Source organism: Orcinus orca, chromosome 12 (assembly GCF_937001465.1).
Source record: "Orcinus orca chromosome 12, mOrcOrc1.1, whole genome shotgun sequence".
Lineage (NCBI taxonomy): Eukaryota > Metazoa > Chordata > Mammalia > Artiodactyla > Delphinidae > Orcinus > Orcinus orca.
In genome coordinates, this window is record NC_064570.1 from 20,314,499 (window position 1) to 20,331,872 (window position 17,374).

Here is a 17,374-nt window from a genome sequence, read left to right on the forward strand (position 1 = left end):
CTGAAAAGCCGTCCTCCTAAGGATGACAGGGGCCAGGGGCTGAGGGAGGGGGAAGAGGAGTTAGTATTTAATGAGGACAGAGTTTGTTTGGGAAGACGAAAAAATTCTGGAAATGGATGGTGATGATGACTGCACAACAATATGAATGTACCTTAATGCCACTGAACTGTATACTTGAGAATGTTTTAAAAGGTAAATTTTGTGTTATGTATATTTTGCCATAAAAAAAATTATCCAAAAAAAAAAAATCACACACAAAAAATTTACCCACACTTTAGTCAAAAAGGACAAACTTCCAGTTACAAGATAAAGTACTAGGGATGTAATGTACAACATGATAAATGTAATTAACAGTGCTGTATGTTATATATGAGAGTTGTAAAGAGAGTGAATCCTGAGTTCTCATAATAGAAAAAAAATATTTTTCTACTTTTTAAATTTTGATTTTATATGAGATGACGTATGTTCACTAAACTTACTATGATAATCATTTCATGGTGTATGTAAGTCAAATCATTATCCCTTAGGTATATACTGGATGCTTTAAACTTACACAGTGCTGTATGTCAATTATATCTCAGTAAAACTGAAGGAAAAAATATTTATTCACACTTGCACAAAAGTCTCTGTTCAAATAGAAATCATCAATCCCACTCAGGCCTCACCAGGTAGTCTCATTGTAAGCCTCAATCTTAAAACTGCCTCAGGAATAGATCTCATCAAATTCTGAGACTGATCTCAAATTCCACACAATGACTTACAGAAGAGCAATTATGTATCTCAAACCACCCTGGAGGTTATTTAATCAATGAAGAAATGAATATTCCCTTCTGTATTTTCAAAGAGGTTAAAGATTAGAGCTCAAAGACTTTACTGCAAATAACTCAAGGACTATAAGAGATTGGGGGTTTGGTGTTTGGTTAGGTTTGGTTAAATGAATATAAGAACATCCCAAGACCTCTGGGGTGTGTTTATAGATCCTTAGGGAACTTGCTGTGGTGGTCCATACATCACTTAACTCCTAATTCATCACTGACAAAAAAATCATTATTCATCTTTTAAAATTCACTCATTTTTAAATTACTTTATAGCAAAAAGAAAGTATAGTTATATTAAATGTAAGTACTAGATTTCACCTATTTAAAATTACAAAAACAAGGAGGCAAATACATATGTAACACCTTAATCTTGAAGATAAAACTAGCATGGGCTTCCCTGGTGGCACAGTGGTTGAGAGTCCACCTGCCGATGCAAGGGACACGGGTTCGTGCCCCGGTCCGGGAAGATCCCACATGCCGCGGAGCAGCTGGGCCCGAGAGCCATGGCCGCTGAGCCTGCGCGTCCAGAGCCTGTGCTCCGCAACGGGAGAGGCCACAGCAGTGAGAGGTCCGCGTACCACAAAAAAAAAAGATAAAACTAGCATAATGTTATTATGTTTTTACACTTTATATCATATCTTAGAAATCATCCCATATCAATACAGAATGTGTGATTTTTCATTGCAAATCATTCCATTGTAATGAATAAATTATAACTTAACTAAAAAGAAAAAAAACGAAAGAAAACCAACATAGAGGATGGATGTGAGGATTTTTCCTCACGAGTCAAAACCACATGTGTCTTGGAAATTTTTGTTAGAAAAGATAGACAGTAAATTTTTATGATAAGTTCAGATGACTCCACAAAAGAACTCAGGATTCGACATTAAGCTTGCAGCAGGAAGAGGTTCAATGCACCAAGTTGAAGACCAAGGTGCTCCATGAAGAAATATTTCAGGGCTGAATATTTGGGTACGATCCTCTGGTTCAACAGACCACAATAAGAAATGCACCAAGTTTCATCACTCTCCTGACTCACTTTACACAGTTTTACCTTTGCTCAACACGACCAAAACCCTTCAGAATACAAGGCAAAAGAAAAAAATGTCCAATGCCAAGAAATCCATTACCTCTTAAAATTATTTAAAAAGAAGATTTTGTAAGTAGAAATAATCTTCAACATTTGACTATAGTTCTCCCTGCTCCTTTGAAATGCACAGACCACTTTCACTTTGGTTCCAAGAGTCTTAAGCCTGCCTCCTTTGTCCATAAATCAATGGCACTAAACAGAACGAGAACCCGCCGAGCTTGTTAAAACTCCAGATGCCGGGACCCCACCCCACTAACTGAATCGGAATCCCCAGGGGTCAATCTGACATGCAGCCTGAGTTAGGAAGCGGATAGAGGCTGAACCCAAAACCGGACTTTCAAAATAAAAGCATATGTTTACATCTATGTAATTACGGAACTAATATTAAATCACAAGACTCACATAGCTGATGAGTAGCAAGAGAAGCAATCAATCAGTATTAACCTCAAAATGCTATTCTCCATCCCCAGGTCTTCTTCACGAAAATGTCCTACACCAAAATCTTAATTAGAACATGGCATGGAAGAAATGTGCAAATATTAAAACTATGGAATTAGAGAAGATGATCTAAGCAGAGATTTTTTTCAACCACGGCATTTTTCAAAGTTGTGCCACTTTCGAGACATAGTCATATTTTTTGTTGGATTTCTCTACTACATCAGAAATGCCATTATGTGCTTTCTTCTCCTCTTTGGAAAAAAAAATGTTACATAATTCAATGCTAAGATTATTGAACTGGACAGAAATCATAATTAGCCAACCACCCACCTACCAAAAAAAGTTCATTTGAAAATATTCACCTATGAAATGTTATTCTCCTGCCCTATATCACGAGCTCAATGGCTGTGCCAAAACTGATTTTTCTTTTTTTTTTTTTAGTAAATTGAGTTTTCAAAACCAATGTGAGGTTGTACCACTCCAAACCTTAATCTTAGCTGCCAGATGAGCCCACACACAAACAGTTCCCCTTATTAGCTAGGCTAGGAGACCAAGCTTCTGACAGAGAAGGCCCACGGAATATAAAGAAATCTCAGGTATTTGGTTGTGAAAAGGCATCAGCACCAAGGCCGGAGAGCTACCGGGGAGCCGAGCGGGCCCACCTGCCTCCCACGCTTGACAGGTGTTAATCGAGGAGCAGAGGAAAGAAAAGTGAAAGGACTAGATCTGGCTCAGATTCTTCAGTCCACAGCCATCATTTTGAAGGTAAATATATATTAAAAACTCACACTGACTCACCTTTCAAATACTAAACTGACTGTATTCATTATTAAACACTTACGGCATACAAAAAAATAGAGAGAGTAATACAGGAAACACCTCTGCCTCCACAGAAACAGCTTAAGGAGAAAAAAAATCTAACCAATACATGTGAAAGCCCCTGAGTAATCTTTCGCAATAAAATTTTAAGTAATTTTTACAACCATCAACGATATTGCATGTTCCCTTGTTCCCAGAAAATCAACGATCTTGCATGTTCCCTTGTTCCCAGAAAATCATCCTATTGGCATCTAGCTCAAATCTGGACTCAAATAAGGCTCAATAAAACTGAGTTTTCCGTTCTGTCTATATAATAAAGTACTTCCACTGTTTAGAACATTCTCCACAATTCATGTTTTTCTCTCAAGAACAGATCACCGACACAGATTTCACAGCCCTAGTAACAGGTCATGAGAATCACATGAATACAGGAATCTTTTCTATGATGGCACTACTTCAGCATAATAAGGTACCAACACAGAGAATATTTTTATGTGCATGACAAGAATAGCTGCTCTCCTCTGCCGGAGTTGAATTTCCACCAGGGTCACTGTCCCTCAACACAAATCCCCAGGGCTCATGGAAAAAAACCAAATCTGCTCAAAGACTCCCTTCAAAGCACAGGTATTCCAGCCAAGTAAAGCTTCAGAAAAAAAAAAGAAGAAGAAGAAGAACAAGAACAAGAACAAGAACTATTTTTCACAGTCCCTTAAACTCTTTAGGAAAATCCCCTCACAGATATTTCTTTAAATGAAAGAGAAAGAGGTAGACCAATGGGAAATACAACGTAACCACTGTCTTTCCTAAAGAAAGGCCTCTAAAAGATAAACAAATAAGGTAACTTTCCTCATAGTTTCATAAAACCCCACCTTGTTAAGCAAGTTTACTTTATTGCAAACATAGCATCTTTTTAGGCCTGCTATAAACGTAACCTGGTATATATAATATTCCATATTAAATAATTTATTTTATTTTTATTTCACTGGCTTCTCTTTTCTTCTCTCTCCCTCCCCCTACCCTTACCAGCTCTTTCAACGCCAGATACCCATCTGGGCATCAGACCAGGACTTAAAACTGTGCCATATCGCAGTGCATCTGAAATCCACTACCTTTTTTTCACCAGTCAGTTAAAAGCCTTGAGCAGCAGGCAGGGGAAAAGAGAAAAGGGAATTCATGTCAGAAACAGATTATCAATTTTTCTACCTTCCACCCAGAGGACTGCTAACTCTTATTTTCCCCTTTGCTAACTCTTAACAGAGAACGACAGAGACAATCATCAGGGCCGGGAGCAGCACGCTGTCTCCTGCAATCGGCCCTCCTTTAGCAGGGCTGTGATGCCAGCCGGAAGCCTGGAGCAGCTCTGTCTCACAGCCCAGGGTCCCAATCTTGTAACTACAAAGGAAGAGGATATATAAATACAATTGATACTCTGCAAATTTTCTAAGAGATAGATTTAGGTACAAAATAAAAAAGAACATTCCGGCAGCAACAGAATAAACTACCTGGTAAATTAGGAAACTGCGCACTCTACAGAGGTCAAATGAGGGTTTCTAGAGTCGGATCACCTGAGTTCTCACCCCAGCTCTGGTACTTTCTAGTTCTGTAGCCTTTTTCATTGAATAGACATTCACTGCTCACCTACTGTGAGCCAGACACTGGGCTTGGTCCCAGGGATATATGGGTCCCTACTCTTGTAGAATTAAATTTTAGTAGGAAGGACATTAACAAGCACAAAAAACAAGAAAGGTACCAGATAGTGATAGAGCATATGGGGAACTTAAATATAGTGATACAGTCAAGAATGACTGGGACAGCTACTTTCTAAAGTCAGCAGGGAAGTTCTCTCAGAGGTGACACTGAAGCCCAGCTCTAAATGACAAGAAAGAGCCCATCAGGCAAAGGCAGGGGAAGAGGGGTGTGCAAAGGCCCTGAGGTAGGCATGACTGGGCCTTTGGAGAAACAGAAAGAAGGCCAGTGTGGCAAATTATTATACTTCTGTGTGGCTCATGTCTGTCAACTGTGACGCAGTGGTTGTGAGGATTAAACTCTGAGCACCACATCTGCACACTGTATGTGTTCAGTAAATGTAAGTTGCTAGAATTATCATCATTATCATCATCATCATCAGTGAGATCCCATCACTGGAGGTGTGCAAGCAGAGGTTGGGTAACCACCGCACAGGCATGGCCAGGTAATAGGGCCTCTAAGGTTCCCTCAACAATTAGATCCCAGGATTACACAAGAATAGAAAAGGTGAAGAAAGAAATGATAAAACTGTGCCACTCAGGCTTCCTGCCTAAAGGCTTTGAAAGAATGCTTTCAATCATACAACGAAGTGGAGTTTACCGACTAATTCATTAAACAAATGTTCCCATCTGAGCATCTCTGCTTCTAATCCCTAAACAGTCAAAATCCCCACTTGGAGCTAGTTGGCACAGTCTTTAGCCCTGAAGTCTACCCTCTTTAGGGGGCTTTGAGCTAAAACTTACCACACCAGCACTGAGAAGAACAGAAAAGGTTGACTTATTCTATGTTACTGGCATTAGTGTCAGCTACTGACAGAATAAAATAGTGGAGAGGATAGTCTTTGATTTTATACATATCTCAAACCATTTTATTATTTCATGTTTAAAATGTTCCAAGCAGAAGTTTATGCATCACAGACTCCATTGACAACATATTTCACTTAAAAACAATTCTTACTCTTGGCCTACTCTCAAAATACTTAATAAATTGTTAAACTTTCTGAAGCCCACTAATTCAGGCTATCAAAGATGCACTCGACGGATGAATCTGACTTGCGTGTTTTAAGTTAGGGAAAGATCTACTTTTACCCAAGCCCAGGCCCTGAATCATTAAAGGTCATATTCTTTCAAGTTCTTTTCTAAAAGTCACTCAAATCCAAGGCAAATGTATTACAACCATAAAGAAATGTATGACTTTTATATTCATGAAACTATTTCCTCACCTACTCTTGATAGTTCAGATTTCTGCTTAGATGGTGAAAATGACTTTAAAAAATTATTAAACCTCATACACTGCATAAAGCAAATTAATATTGAATATGGTCAATATAAACAATCCTAATACCTTAACATAAAATGCACCAATATTTTTATGATGCCAGGCTTTTAGACTGTCCAAACTCAAGGATTTGGAGAGGAAGAGGAATCGTCATAAACCAAGAGATAAATTTACCCGTATAATCTCAACATCACTTCTCTTTTCCACCCTAATCTCTATGCCCTCCCCCATAGCTAGTCCCTCAAAAGGAAGAAACATATAGGAACAGATTTGAATCAAAATTCTCCTGTAGCACAACATTCCCTTAAAAAAACGAAAAAGCAAAATTCAGTATAGAACGCATCCAAGGAGGATCTTTAAAAATATGCATTATAGCTGAGTAATATTCCATTGTATATATGTGCCACATCTTCTTTATCCATTCATCTGTTGATGGACACTTAGGTTGCTTCCATGTCCTGGCTATTGTAAATAGTGCTGCAATGAACATTGTGGTACATGACTCTTTTTGAATCATGGGATGGACCTAGAGTCTGTCATACAGAGTGAAGTAAGTCAGAAAGAGAAAAACAAATACTGTACGCTAACACATATATATGGAATCTAAAAAAATAAAATGATGAACCTAGGCGCAGGACAGGAATAAAGACACAGATGTCCAGAATGGACTTGAGGACATGGGGAGGGGGAAGGGTAAGCTGGGATGAAGTGAGAGAGTATCACTGACACATATACACTACCAAATGTAAAATAGATAGCTAGTGGGAAGCAGCTGCATGGCACAGGGAGATCAGCTCGGTGCTTTGCAACCACCTAGAGGGGTGGGATAAGGAGGGTGGGAGGGAGACACAAGAGGGAGGGGATATGGGGATATACGTGTGCATATGGCTGATTCAATCTGTTGTACAAGAGAAACTAGTACAACACTGTAAAGCAATTATACTCCAAAAAAGATGTTAAAAAAATATATGCATCATATGTAGATGAGTCCTTTGACTTAATCTGAACTAAAGATCCCTGTTCAACATGTAAATTTTAGAGTACCATGAGAACTGACCACTGAGTTAATATTTACCTTAAAAGAATCAAAAAAGTGCCTTCCAGAAAGCAAGGTTGGAACTAATAGGCCCATTCATATCCAAATTTATCTACTGCTTTTTGCAACATAATCCAGCCAAAAGAATGTGATTCAGATCTCAGCTATGCAACTGCTAACTTTTCAATGTTTTTTGAAGTAGGAGCCATCAAGAAAAAAAAAAAAAGTAATAGTCATCACCTTGGCATTAAAACACTCGAAGCAATTTGAGATTTTTAAGAATACTTTAAAAATACTTTAAAGATATAAGAAGTAATACAGCCTCATTGAAAAGCTTTAGAAAGTACATATGAGCAAAAAGAGAAAAATTATAATCCCCAAACGCCAAGATGACCACTATTAACATTTTAGTATACACTCTGCTAAACTTTTTTGAAAAAAAAATATTTTTCACATAAATGACTTCATATTGCACATATTTTTTATGTAACATCAAGAACATATTTCTATGGTCATATACATACACACACATTTTTATGAATGTATAATCTTCTATTTTATGAATACATGCTAATTTAATTAGCTCCACTGAGTTTCTATATGATTTATTCAAGTGCCCTACACTAAAAGGAACAGAGTAGGTTAACCATTGTTTCCTAAAATTATTTTGCCTATGACATCCTTATTTGAATTACACATTAGAACTTATGTTGCTTTCAAAATACTTTGGGAAATTATGATCTCACCAGTCCTCAATATTGGATTTTTATGGTGTTTATCATTTTTTTCTGTGATCAAATTTTTACTTGTATATTTCTGTGTGTTCCCTAGGAACAAAACTCCAAAAATGGAGTTACTGGGCCAACTGGTATGCATATGTTAAAAACATGTAATAGGGCTTCCCTGGTGGCGCACTGATTGGGAGTCCGCCTGCCAATGCAGGGGACATGGGTTCGAGCCCTGGTCCGGGAAGATCCCACATGCCATGGAGCAACAAAGCCTGTGTGCCACAACTACTGAGCCTGCACTCTAGAGCCCACGAGCCACAACTACTGAAGCCCAGGCGCCTAGAGCCCGTGCTCTGCAACAAGAGAAGCCACTGCAATGAGAAGCCCCCGCTCGCCACAACTAGAGAGAACCCGTGTGCAGCAGTGAAGACCCAAGGCAGCTAAAAAATTAAATAAATCAATAAATAAAATTTTTTTTAAAAAACGTAATAATTTTTGCCCAACTATCTCCCAATAGTGTATGAGAATAGTCAGTCTTTTGAAATAATCATTTTTTTTGAAATAATCATTTTTAATTTAAAGAATAGTTTGAAAGTTATGGGTACTCATCATATATACCCAGTATTTTTAAACTTATATAATTACTTTTTTATGAACATGGCTAAAGTACATAGTTATAAATATCAAAGGTCTTACTGTAATGGAAGTCAGGAAACTATTTAAGAACATAACATAACTCCTCACAATTTATAGAACATGACAAGCATGGATACATTAAATTGTCTCACGTTCATTTTCCTCCTTGTTACATTTATATATTTCTGGATATACATTCTATACTCTTTAAGAAGATATTAGTAATCCCTTATATCAACATAGTACTCTATACTACTAAAGCATTTAAATCAAAAATAATGTGGGGGCAATAAAACATTCTCAGAGCATACTTTAAAATAAGATATTAAGCTGTACCCCCCAAAATATCCTTCAAGCTACACAATAGCACCTACATATTTAGAGCCAAGACTGTAATAACCAAAATCTTTACCAATCAACCAACAATAGTGTCATAGAGGGAAATGTATCTTAAATGTACATCTCTATTAATTTGGAGCTTATTTTCAGTGCATATTTCTCCAGATTCATACAATAAGAAATAACTTCCTAACATAAATAAAGATGGTGCACACAGCAAAAACAGACTTTAGGTTCCTTTTATGGTTTTAAAGTGACACTGGATGTAAGTTTATAGCCCAAAGTAACTCTCAAAGTTACTTAAGTATAGTGTTCACACCCAGGGTGGAGTTCTGTGCAATTTTCAAAACTCAGAAAGGTCCTGCCTGCTCAAAAATATCTCCCCATAGAGTCTAGCTCAGAATTGTATTTGAAGCTTTTTAAAAATACATAAATTTTTATTCAATAGTTCTGTAGTGGAGACAATGCATCTGCATTTTTTTTTTAAAAAACTCCCCAGTTGATTCATTTGTACAGCCAGAGTCAAAAAGCACTCGGTTATATTAAAAAAATTGGGGGAGGGAGTGGTATCCTTAAGTCCCCAATTTAAATGTTCACAGAAAACCATTAATCTGTCTTAGTCTAGTTTATTATATTACCTAAGTGGAAACTGTGCCTAGAGAAGGTTCATAAGAAGTTTCAAAATGGGAAGAACAGGTAGGAAGACACCTGTTGGCCTAGAAATGGTCACCAAATGGGATGGAAGAAAGGCAGTATGGAAGCAAAATTCAAGAGGATCCGTCCCAGCAGACACCACAGTACTTCCTACTTTAAGCATCATTTTTTTTAAGCTGCATTTTGTGTTCAAGGGGTTTCTTATAAATGAACAGCAATCAACTAACAGGTGGCAGTTTCACCAAGCAATGTCAAGCAACATACCAGGAGACCAAGTCGGGTTGAGAAATTAAGACAGGATACAGAGATATTATATTACCATTTACAATGTAATACTCATTTGTCAGAATTATGTTTCTCAAAAGAAGTTTGTCTCACAAGAATAGTACAAAACAAGCCAATAAAAACCTGTGTCTTCTAAGTAGTTTATGCATAAAAATCATTCATTTTCTTAAGCTTCCATTACTTACCAGATCTGGACTTAATGATGTCACTGAACTCGTTCTGCCCATCGTCAGCCCTGGCCTCGTGTTCTCCATACTTGGCCATCTTAGCTGAGTTTCAATATAATCCAAAGACTTTACAAGGTCCTCTTTTTAAGACTTTCAGTTTTCTATAATGATCAACATCAATACCTAAAGAGAAATGGGAAAGTATTGATTTGAAAAATATATATATATAACTATAACATATATGTTGACATATATATTAACATATAGAACATATCACATATATTGCTATAATATACAACTATAATATGTATAATGACTATATAATATATATGACTATAAATATCAAACTATACATATACATTATATATATAGTCATATACAGTTATATAAAGTCATATATAGTAACCATTCATTCGGTAAATATTCAATCACAGACTATGTGTAAGGCACTGATCTGGGCAATGGAAATATGACTATCGAAAAGAGACACAGCCTGTACTATCTTGAAATTCATAGACACCAAGCAATTAATTATATAATGAATTATTTCATTATAATACTAACTTGTTACAAATGTATAAACGAGAAGCATAGAGTAGTATGAGCATACAGAAGAAGAATCTGATTTGCTCTGGGCAATTAAAGAAGGCTTTCTTGAAGAGGTGACATTTGAGCCAAGCCTTCAGGGATGAGATGAATTTAATTAGCCAAAAAGAGAGGTGGGAAGAGAATTTCCCATGTTAAGTGGCAGGAAGAATCATGGAGCATTCATGAATCTGAGCAAAGGCCAGTGCTTTTGGAGAGAACAGCCAAGAGGAGAGAGACCTGTTGAACTAGGTGAGGTAGATAGGACCAGGGACAGGGCCTTAGAGACCATGTCAAGGCTTTCCTAAAGAGCAGTGGGGGGACTTTCCTGGTGGCACAGTGGTTAGGAATCCGCCTGCCATTGCAGGGGAACACAGGTTCGATTCCTGGTCCAGGAAGATCCCACATGCTGTGGAACAACTAAGCCTGTGCACCATAACTACTGAAGCCCTCACGCCCTAAAGCCCATGCTCCGCAACAAGAGAAGCCACTGCAATGAGAAGCCCACGCACCGCAATGAAGAGTAGAAGAGCAGACCCTGCTCTCGGCAACTAGAGAAGGCCTGCGCGCAGCAACGAAGACCCAACGCAGCCAAAAAATAAAAAGAGCAGTGGGAATCCAGTAGATGGTTTTAAGCTGGGAAGCAACATGATTGTGGCCTAAATAAGGGTAGATGGAAAGAAGTGCGTGGACTTGTGGTATATTAGATATTAAGGTCAATAGGATTTGGAAACTGATTGGATATGAGACGCTCAGGATACTGAGGTGCAAAATGACTGCCCAAGTTTGGCTTGGGCGATTGAGTCATTCACTGAGCTGGGGAACACTGGAGGATGAGCCTCTAAAGGAAGAAATAATGAGTGTGATTTGGATTTACTGAGTTTGAGATGCCTCTGAGATATACAAGTGGAGATAACAAAAAAGTCTGATCTCAGGAATGGTCTGGATTATATATAAATCTGAACGGTTACACGTTATATCCATTGACACAGATTTTATTCTGGAAAATACATCATGAAAATTCTGCTGAGAATACATATCACTCAAAATAATTTTAATCTTTAGCAATTAATTAGTCAGAGGCACCTTTAAAATTTAAAGAATTGAGGATTCTATCCTTCAGTACCACTTTTCTTTAAGAATGTCAATAATAATAGCCCTAGTACTTTCTGGAACACAATGCCCAAACAATCCAAACAGAATCAGAATTCAAGTTTAAGTTCAGCAACTTGGCTATATCCTAACATCCCCTATGAGCACCCCAAATGCTAGTTAAATAAATTAATCATTTAATTGGGAATATAACACTCAACACATCCAAATATTAATCTACAAGCAACAGACATTAATTCACATATTACAATAGGTATCACAAGCAGAGTTTATGGCTAACTAGGATAGACAACTCAGTTCTTTATTTCAAGGATACACCATGTGGCATTATTATTTTGTAATATATTTCATCTCACATATTTATGAAATAATTAGAAGTTTTACATATTACAATGTTTTATGACATTCAAGGAAACACCAAATTATTTTATAATATATAAATATATAAAATATATTATTTTTTTCCTTACCAGTTAGGAAAAAGGTGTGTTCTAATAATAAAGAGATCAAAATTACCTTAGAAAAATGTTTTAAGTGTTAAAGTGTTTGACGCACATGAAAACTGTGGTGGATTGCTAAAGCTTTAGGAACAATTTCCTCTCCAGTAGGGAGAAATACATGGATTGGATCATCAGCCTGCCAGATTTTGTGAGGGTATAAAAAACATTTTTCATTTTTTATATCGTCCACTACTGTTATACTTTATGGATTATTATGTAATTAAGTTCTTTTGGGGAGGTACGTAACTGCAAAAGATTTGCTGAATTCTTAAGTGTATTTTATTATATTCAAGAACCAAAAACTTTGTTCAGAAGAATGCACATAAAATTTCATTATGGAAAATCAGTTTTGCCTCCCCAAAATTCTCTTTACTAGAAATGAACTAATTATTCCCTTTGAAAGATATTTCTAATGCTCTCCTTCATAAGTGGTCTTAGCCAAGGGTCTTCTTCAACACTTTCCAAAGACTTTTCCCAGTCCCTAAAAGATAAGTAAACTGTTCACACAGAACTTTATTTCATTGGCACATTAATATTCCTTCATCATAATATTTTATTTTGCCACTACTTAAGATAAACTCTCAAATTTTCTCTTCTTTATATGCTACAAAGATACAGCAGTAAGGGGGATCAGAGGACAAGGAAAGAGTGGGAAGGTGGGAGAAGCACATAAGACCATTTTAACAGTAACAGATACCCACTGACTGACACTTGGTGCCACTAATGGGCAGGGGTCTCCAAGCTGAGTAACACATGGCAGCAATTCATTATTGGTTGTCAGAAGACAGATCAAACTTTCATCACCAACAATGTGCCTCCGTGTGAGCCTCCACTTCTACATCAATAGTATGGAAGCAAGGCCATTTTCCACACCAAGCTAGGCGAGAAACAGAATAAATGAATGGGATATCGCTTTACAAGCTTTAAGCCCTCTGCAGTTGTAATTTATTGTTACCTCTGCTCTAAGTTCTGTTGCCTCATAATGATGTTCTGCACTGTTTAGCCAGCTCTTTCTCACTGAAACCAGTACACTCTATACTCACCAGCTTTCTTCAGAACGTCTCTGGCTGTCATATGGACCAGAAGCCGTGAGTATGTGGCAATAAACCCGGGTTGAAAGTATGGGGGTTGGCCTTATGGGCAAATCTAATGTTTTATTTTTTTTTTTAATTTGGAAATTACAAAATGTAAGAATACAAACATGTTTAACAATGTGCAGTTATGATGGAAATATGGTGTGGGTCCTTAGGCAAAAACTATTCATTCATTTCCACCGGGAACCAAAACCTAAGAATGCTAGAGAGAGTGGAAAAGGAAGCCCAGAGGGCCAGAGTTTGTGGCTCCGCTTGAAACTTGGTAAAAGACACCGCCCAGTGCCAAGAACTGCCATTCATTCTCGGAAGCGCTCCAAGGGAAGGTTCATACTGTTGTGGTTAATGCTGTTTACAGGGGCAATCAATTTTAGGTAAACACCTTAAGGAGAGTTAAAGAGCTGTCTCCTCGGTCCCATAAATGCGGGTCCAGGGGGCGGGAATGACTCCGCGTAAACCTTGGCCCTCGCCGCCTGGCCCTCTGGAAGCCAATGCACCCAGGAGCTTCGCATTCCAGTAGCTCTCGCCTGACTCGCGGCGCTATCGGCAGGCTGCGTGCCCCGGGCCCACCAGCAACCAGCCCGGAGGGGCCCACCCGACTTCCTGAGGCCCATGCAAGTTACAAAGGAATGGATGAGGCTACTGCCGGTGGTCCCTGAGGCCGCGAGCTCCCGCCCGAACCCCGGGAATCGAGGCTTCCCCGAACTCGGTTCACGCCCGCTACGGCAACTGACCGTCCCAAGGGGAGTTCCATGAAGAACCGACCCGCGAGGCCCTGGTGACCCAGGTGATCTGGAGGTTGGTAAAGAGGAGGCTCTCCCCGGGGCATCCCTGTGAGAGAGGCTGTTAAACCCAGGTTAGACCCGGGCTCCCCAGTTAAGCGTAAAACAAAGTGAGAGCTCCCTGGCTCTTGGAAGTCGGACACGTTTTCTCCTCCCCTTGAAACAACCCTGGCACGAGCCCCTTTGGTAATCTGGGGCTTGGCGAAAAAATTCACTTTTAACAGCGTGCCTTCTAAAAGTTGCACAGCCTAAAGTTAGTGCTGTCTTGGTTTTTAAAGGGGCCTTGGGCAACCAGAGCCTCGGACCCGGAGCCACAAAGGGGCATGAATTACCTTACCACTTGCAGCAAGAGATGCCAAGGGTCCGGGAAACCAGAAGAGGCGACCGCGCTGGACTACGCACCGACCGAGCGCCCCTCGTCACCTCTCCAAAGCCCCACCCTCGGGAGCAGCAACGGCCCGGAGGTCGAGCACGTTTCCTGCCAGGCGGATAGCTGGGAACCTCTCCCCTCCGTCCTTGCGGACACCTCCGGGGTCCCGCCTTCCCGGGGCTGGGGTATGTGTGACAGGCCCTCTAGGAAGCCACGTCCCCTCTTGGAGATCACTGGCCCGGCGCGCACGGAGGCGCGACCCTCTCACCCTAGCCGGGAGGAAGACTGGGGGAGTCAAGACGGAGTCCGGAACCAGTCGGAGGAGTTTGAGTCGTCGCTACTACACGGATTCCGAGGACCTTCTCGCCCGAACTCTCTCCACGTTTCTGGCATTCTCTGTCCCGCCGCGGGGAGCTGAACTGGGGTTCCAAGGAAAGTGCAAGCAAAAGTTGGTTACGTCTTAGGCTCAGCCTTGAGAAGGAGCTCGGGACGCTGATCCTGGGCGCGTGAGCCGCAGGAAAGTCCATCCTTCCCGCAGCCTACGCCCCGTTTCCCCGGGGCTGTGGTCACATTACCCGGCCCGAGGCTCAATAATGCATGGGCTTACCTGCTCCCGTGACCCGCGGGCCCGCCTCGCCTGCCCGCCGCCGCCGCGTCCCGAGCGGGCCGAGGGCTCCTCCGCTGTGTTTGAGGCGTAGTAATCGCGGGGGTGTGTGCGAACGTGAGCTCTGTGATGCGGTGGTTTTTCAAAAGGAACTATGGAAAACCAGACAAGATCCGAAAGAAAAAAAAAATTTTTTTTGACACCCGACTGAAAACGCCCCTAACTTGTGCAATCTTCCTGCCTCGTAGTTCCGCCAAAAACAAAAACAAAACAGTCCAAGTGCAAACCTGGAACGGGCGCGCAGGCACCAAGTTTGCCAAACACTAGAGAGTTTTCCGTCTGCTGAAATGACCCGCAAGGAGGGAGGCACCGCTCCCCGAGATTCCCCAATCGGCTTCGGGAGCCGGAGGCTCCTCCTCGCCCCTCGGCGGGAGAAAGCCCGCTGCAGGCTGCGGCTGCCCGCTCCCCTCCTCTGAGGAAAGGCGACTCCACAACTTTGTGCGCGAGCGGCTCGCTCCTCCGGCTCCGCCTCCTCCCTCCCCCACCCACCCCCGCGGGCCTGCCCCTTTGTTGGCGAAGGGAGAGGAGTGCCGGAGGCCCAGGAGGCAGGGGAGGGCACAGGACCGCCGGGGTGCGCGTGGCCGCCCTCCTGGGAACTGGCTCTTGTCCGGTCACTCGGGGTTCGCTCTCCCGAGGAGGAGGGGGCCGAGCAGGTCCGGCCAGCCGCTCCCCTCCCCCTCGGCTCTCCAGCCCCACTGCCGCAGGGCCGGCAACTTTGTTCCGGGAGATCGGCTCCTCTCGGCTCCGGGTTCGGCCCCGGCCCGGCGCAGGCGGCCACCGCAGGCTGGGCTCCGGGAACGTGGCGCCCGGGGTCACCTGACCGCGCGCCCCGTCAATCAGCGCCCGCCGCGCGCGCCCTCCCGGGCTGCAGCAGCCGGGCTGGCGCTCGGCTGGCCTGGGGCGGCGCACCCGGAGTGGACTGTGAGTGCCGAGAGCCCAGAGCTAGCATGGATGCCTCGTGCTGACACGATCCCCTTTATTCAGATTATCCGAAAATGTGAGTCACACCCACCCCACGCAAACCTGGTCTTTGGTCAGGGTGGTTTTCTTTCTCCCATCTCAGTGTGCTGATGTTGCTGAATTTGGGGTCCTAGTTCCAAGGGTATATTTATTTTATATAGTTTTCTTGGTGTCATTTTTAATGTTAAGAAAAACTTGAAATTTTGTTTTACATTCGTTCATACGTACAAATACTGTTTGCGCTGACCTTGTTTTTCTATTTTTCCAATATACATACGCACAAACATCTATTACAGAGCCCGTTGCAAGGCTGAGGTGACGGCATAATATGAGTTTGTGCTGTGTGTGAATTTTTCTTACTTACATATGTCATTCCCAATGTGTTCCTCTGATTCTTTTACATGATCATCACACTTGGGAGGGGGAAAAAAAACAGCAACCTAAATTCCTAGTTGGTATAAACAATGAGGAAAGGATGATTGATAAGGGAGCTCTGGTTTATTGCTGGTTTAATATTTGAGAGTTAACAATTTACGAGGTAGTAAAGATAAACCACTAGGGGCCTTAAACAAATTTTTCAGAAAGAACTCACTAGTCTTTTATTAGTTATAAAGTACAAGTTTCCTCAGTCCATTGCGGGGTGGGGGGAGGTTCTGAAAGATAGTATTCCTTATAAAGTCTCTAGCTTAGCCTCCTTCCTTTGGGGGGATTTTCTTCACATAAGCCAAATAAAATCCAGAAGATTAATAGGAAGTGGGTATAATTTATTCATCCACTTTCATTCATTCATTCATTTTACAAACACCAGTTTGTGGCCTTCCAGTTCCACTGGCACTGTGAATAATGCAAAGATAAATCTGAGATGTTGCCTTAAAGAACTTCAAATCTAGTAAGTGAGATAAGGCAAGTAAGTAAGTAAGGAAATGCAAGATCGGCGATAAGTGCTGTAAGAAAAGGACAGATCAAGTGCTTTTTGAGTCTGGCTGTATCAAGGGAGACTGAGGTTTCTTTTAACTGATAATTCTACAGACCCTTAAAGCTGCTCATCATGCTCTGTATCCCGGTGGAGTTAATGGAAACTCAGATTGCTTCCTTTAAAATAAAACCACATTGGAGCGTCTGAGGATTTCATTACTGAAAATTATGTAAGTGAAGAGCACTTTGTAAATTGCAAAGTGATACACAAATATTTATTTAACCCAAAATTTTGGAAAAACACAGTCATTTGGGGACATAGAATTTCTGAGAATTTCTGAGTTTTCAAGCTCTGAGGGG

The 17,374-nt window shown here is 41.0% G+C and overlaps 1 protein-coding gene across 2 annotated transcripts in view; it reads right to left on the minus strand.

Annotated features, from left to right (window-relative positions):
* The window catches only part of UTRN (utrophin), a 1,623,662-nt gene extending 1,608,101 nt beyond the window's left edge, over positions 1–15,561 (minus strand). The window contains exons 1-2 of one of the 2 annotated variants that reach the window (XM_049695369.1): positions 15,083–15,561; positions 10,053–10,217 (exon numbers count right to left, since the gene is read on the minus strand). In XM_049695369.1, the coding sequence (XP_049551326.1) occupies positions 10,053–10,131 (79 nt within the window). In that variant the 5' untranslated portion in view covers positions 10,132–10,217; positions 15,083–15,561. The remainder of the gene's footprint in view (positions 1–10,052; positions 10,218–15,082) is intronic. The other variant, XM_049695368.1, reaches the window with a different exon arrangement.
* Positions 15,562–17,374: the final 1,813 nt, after the last annotated feature.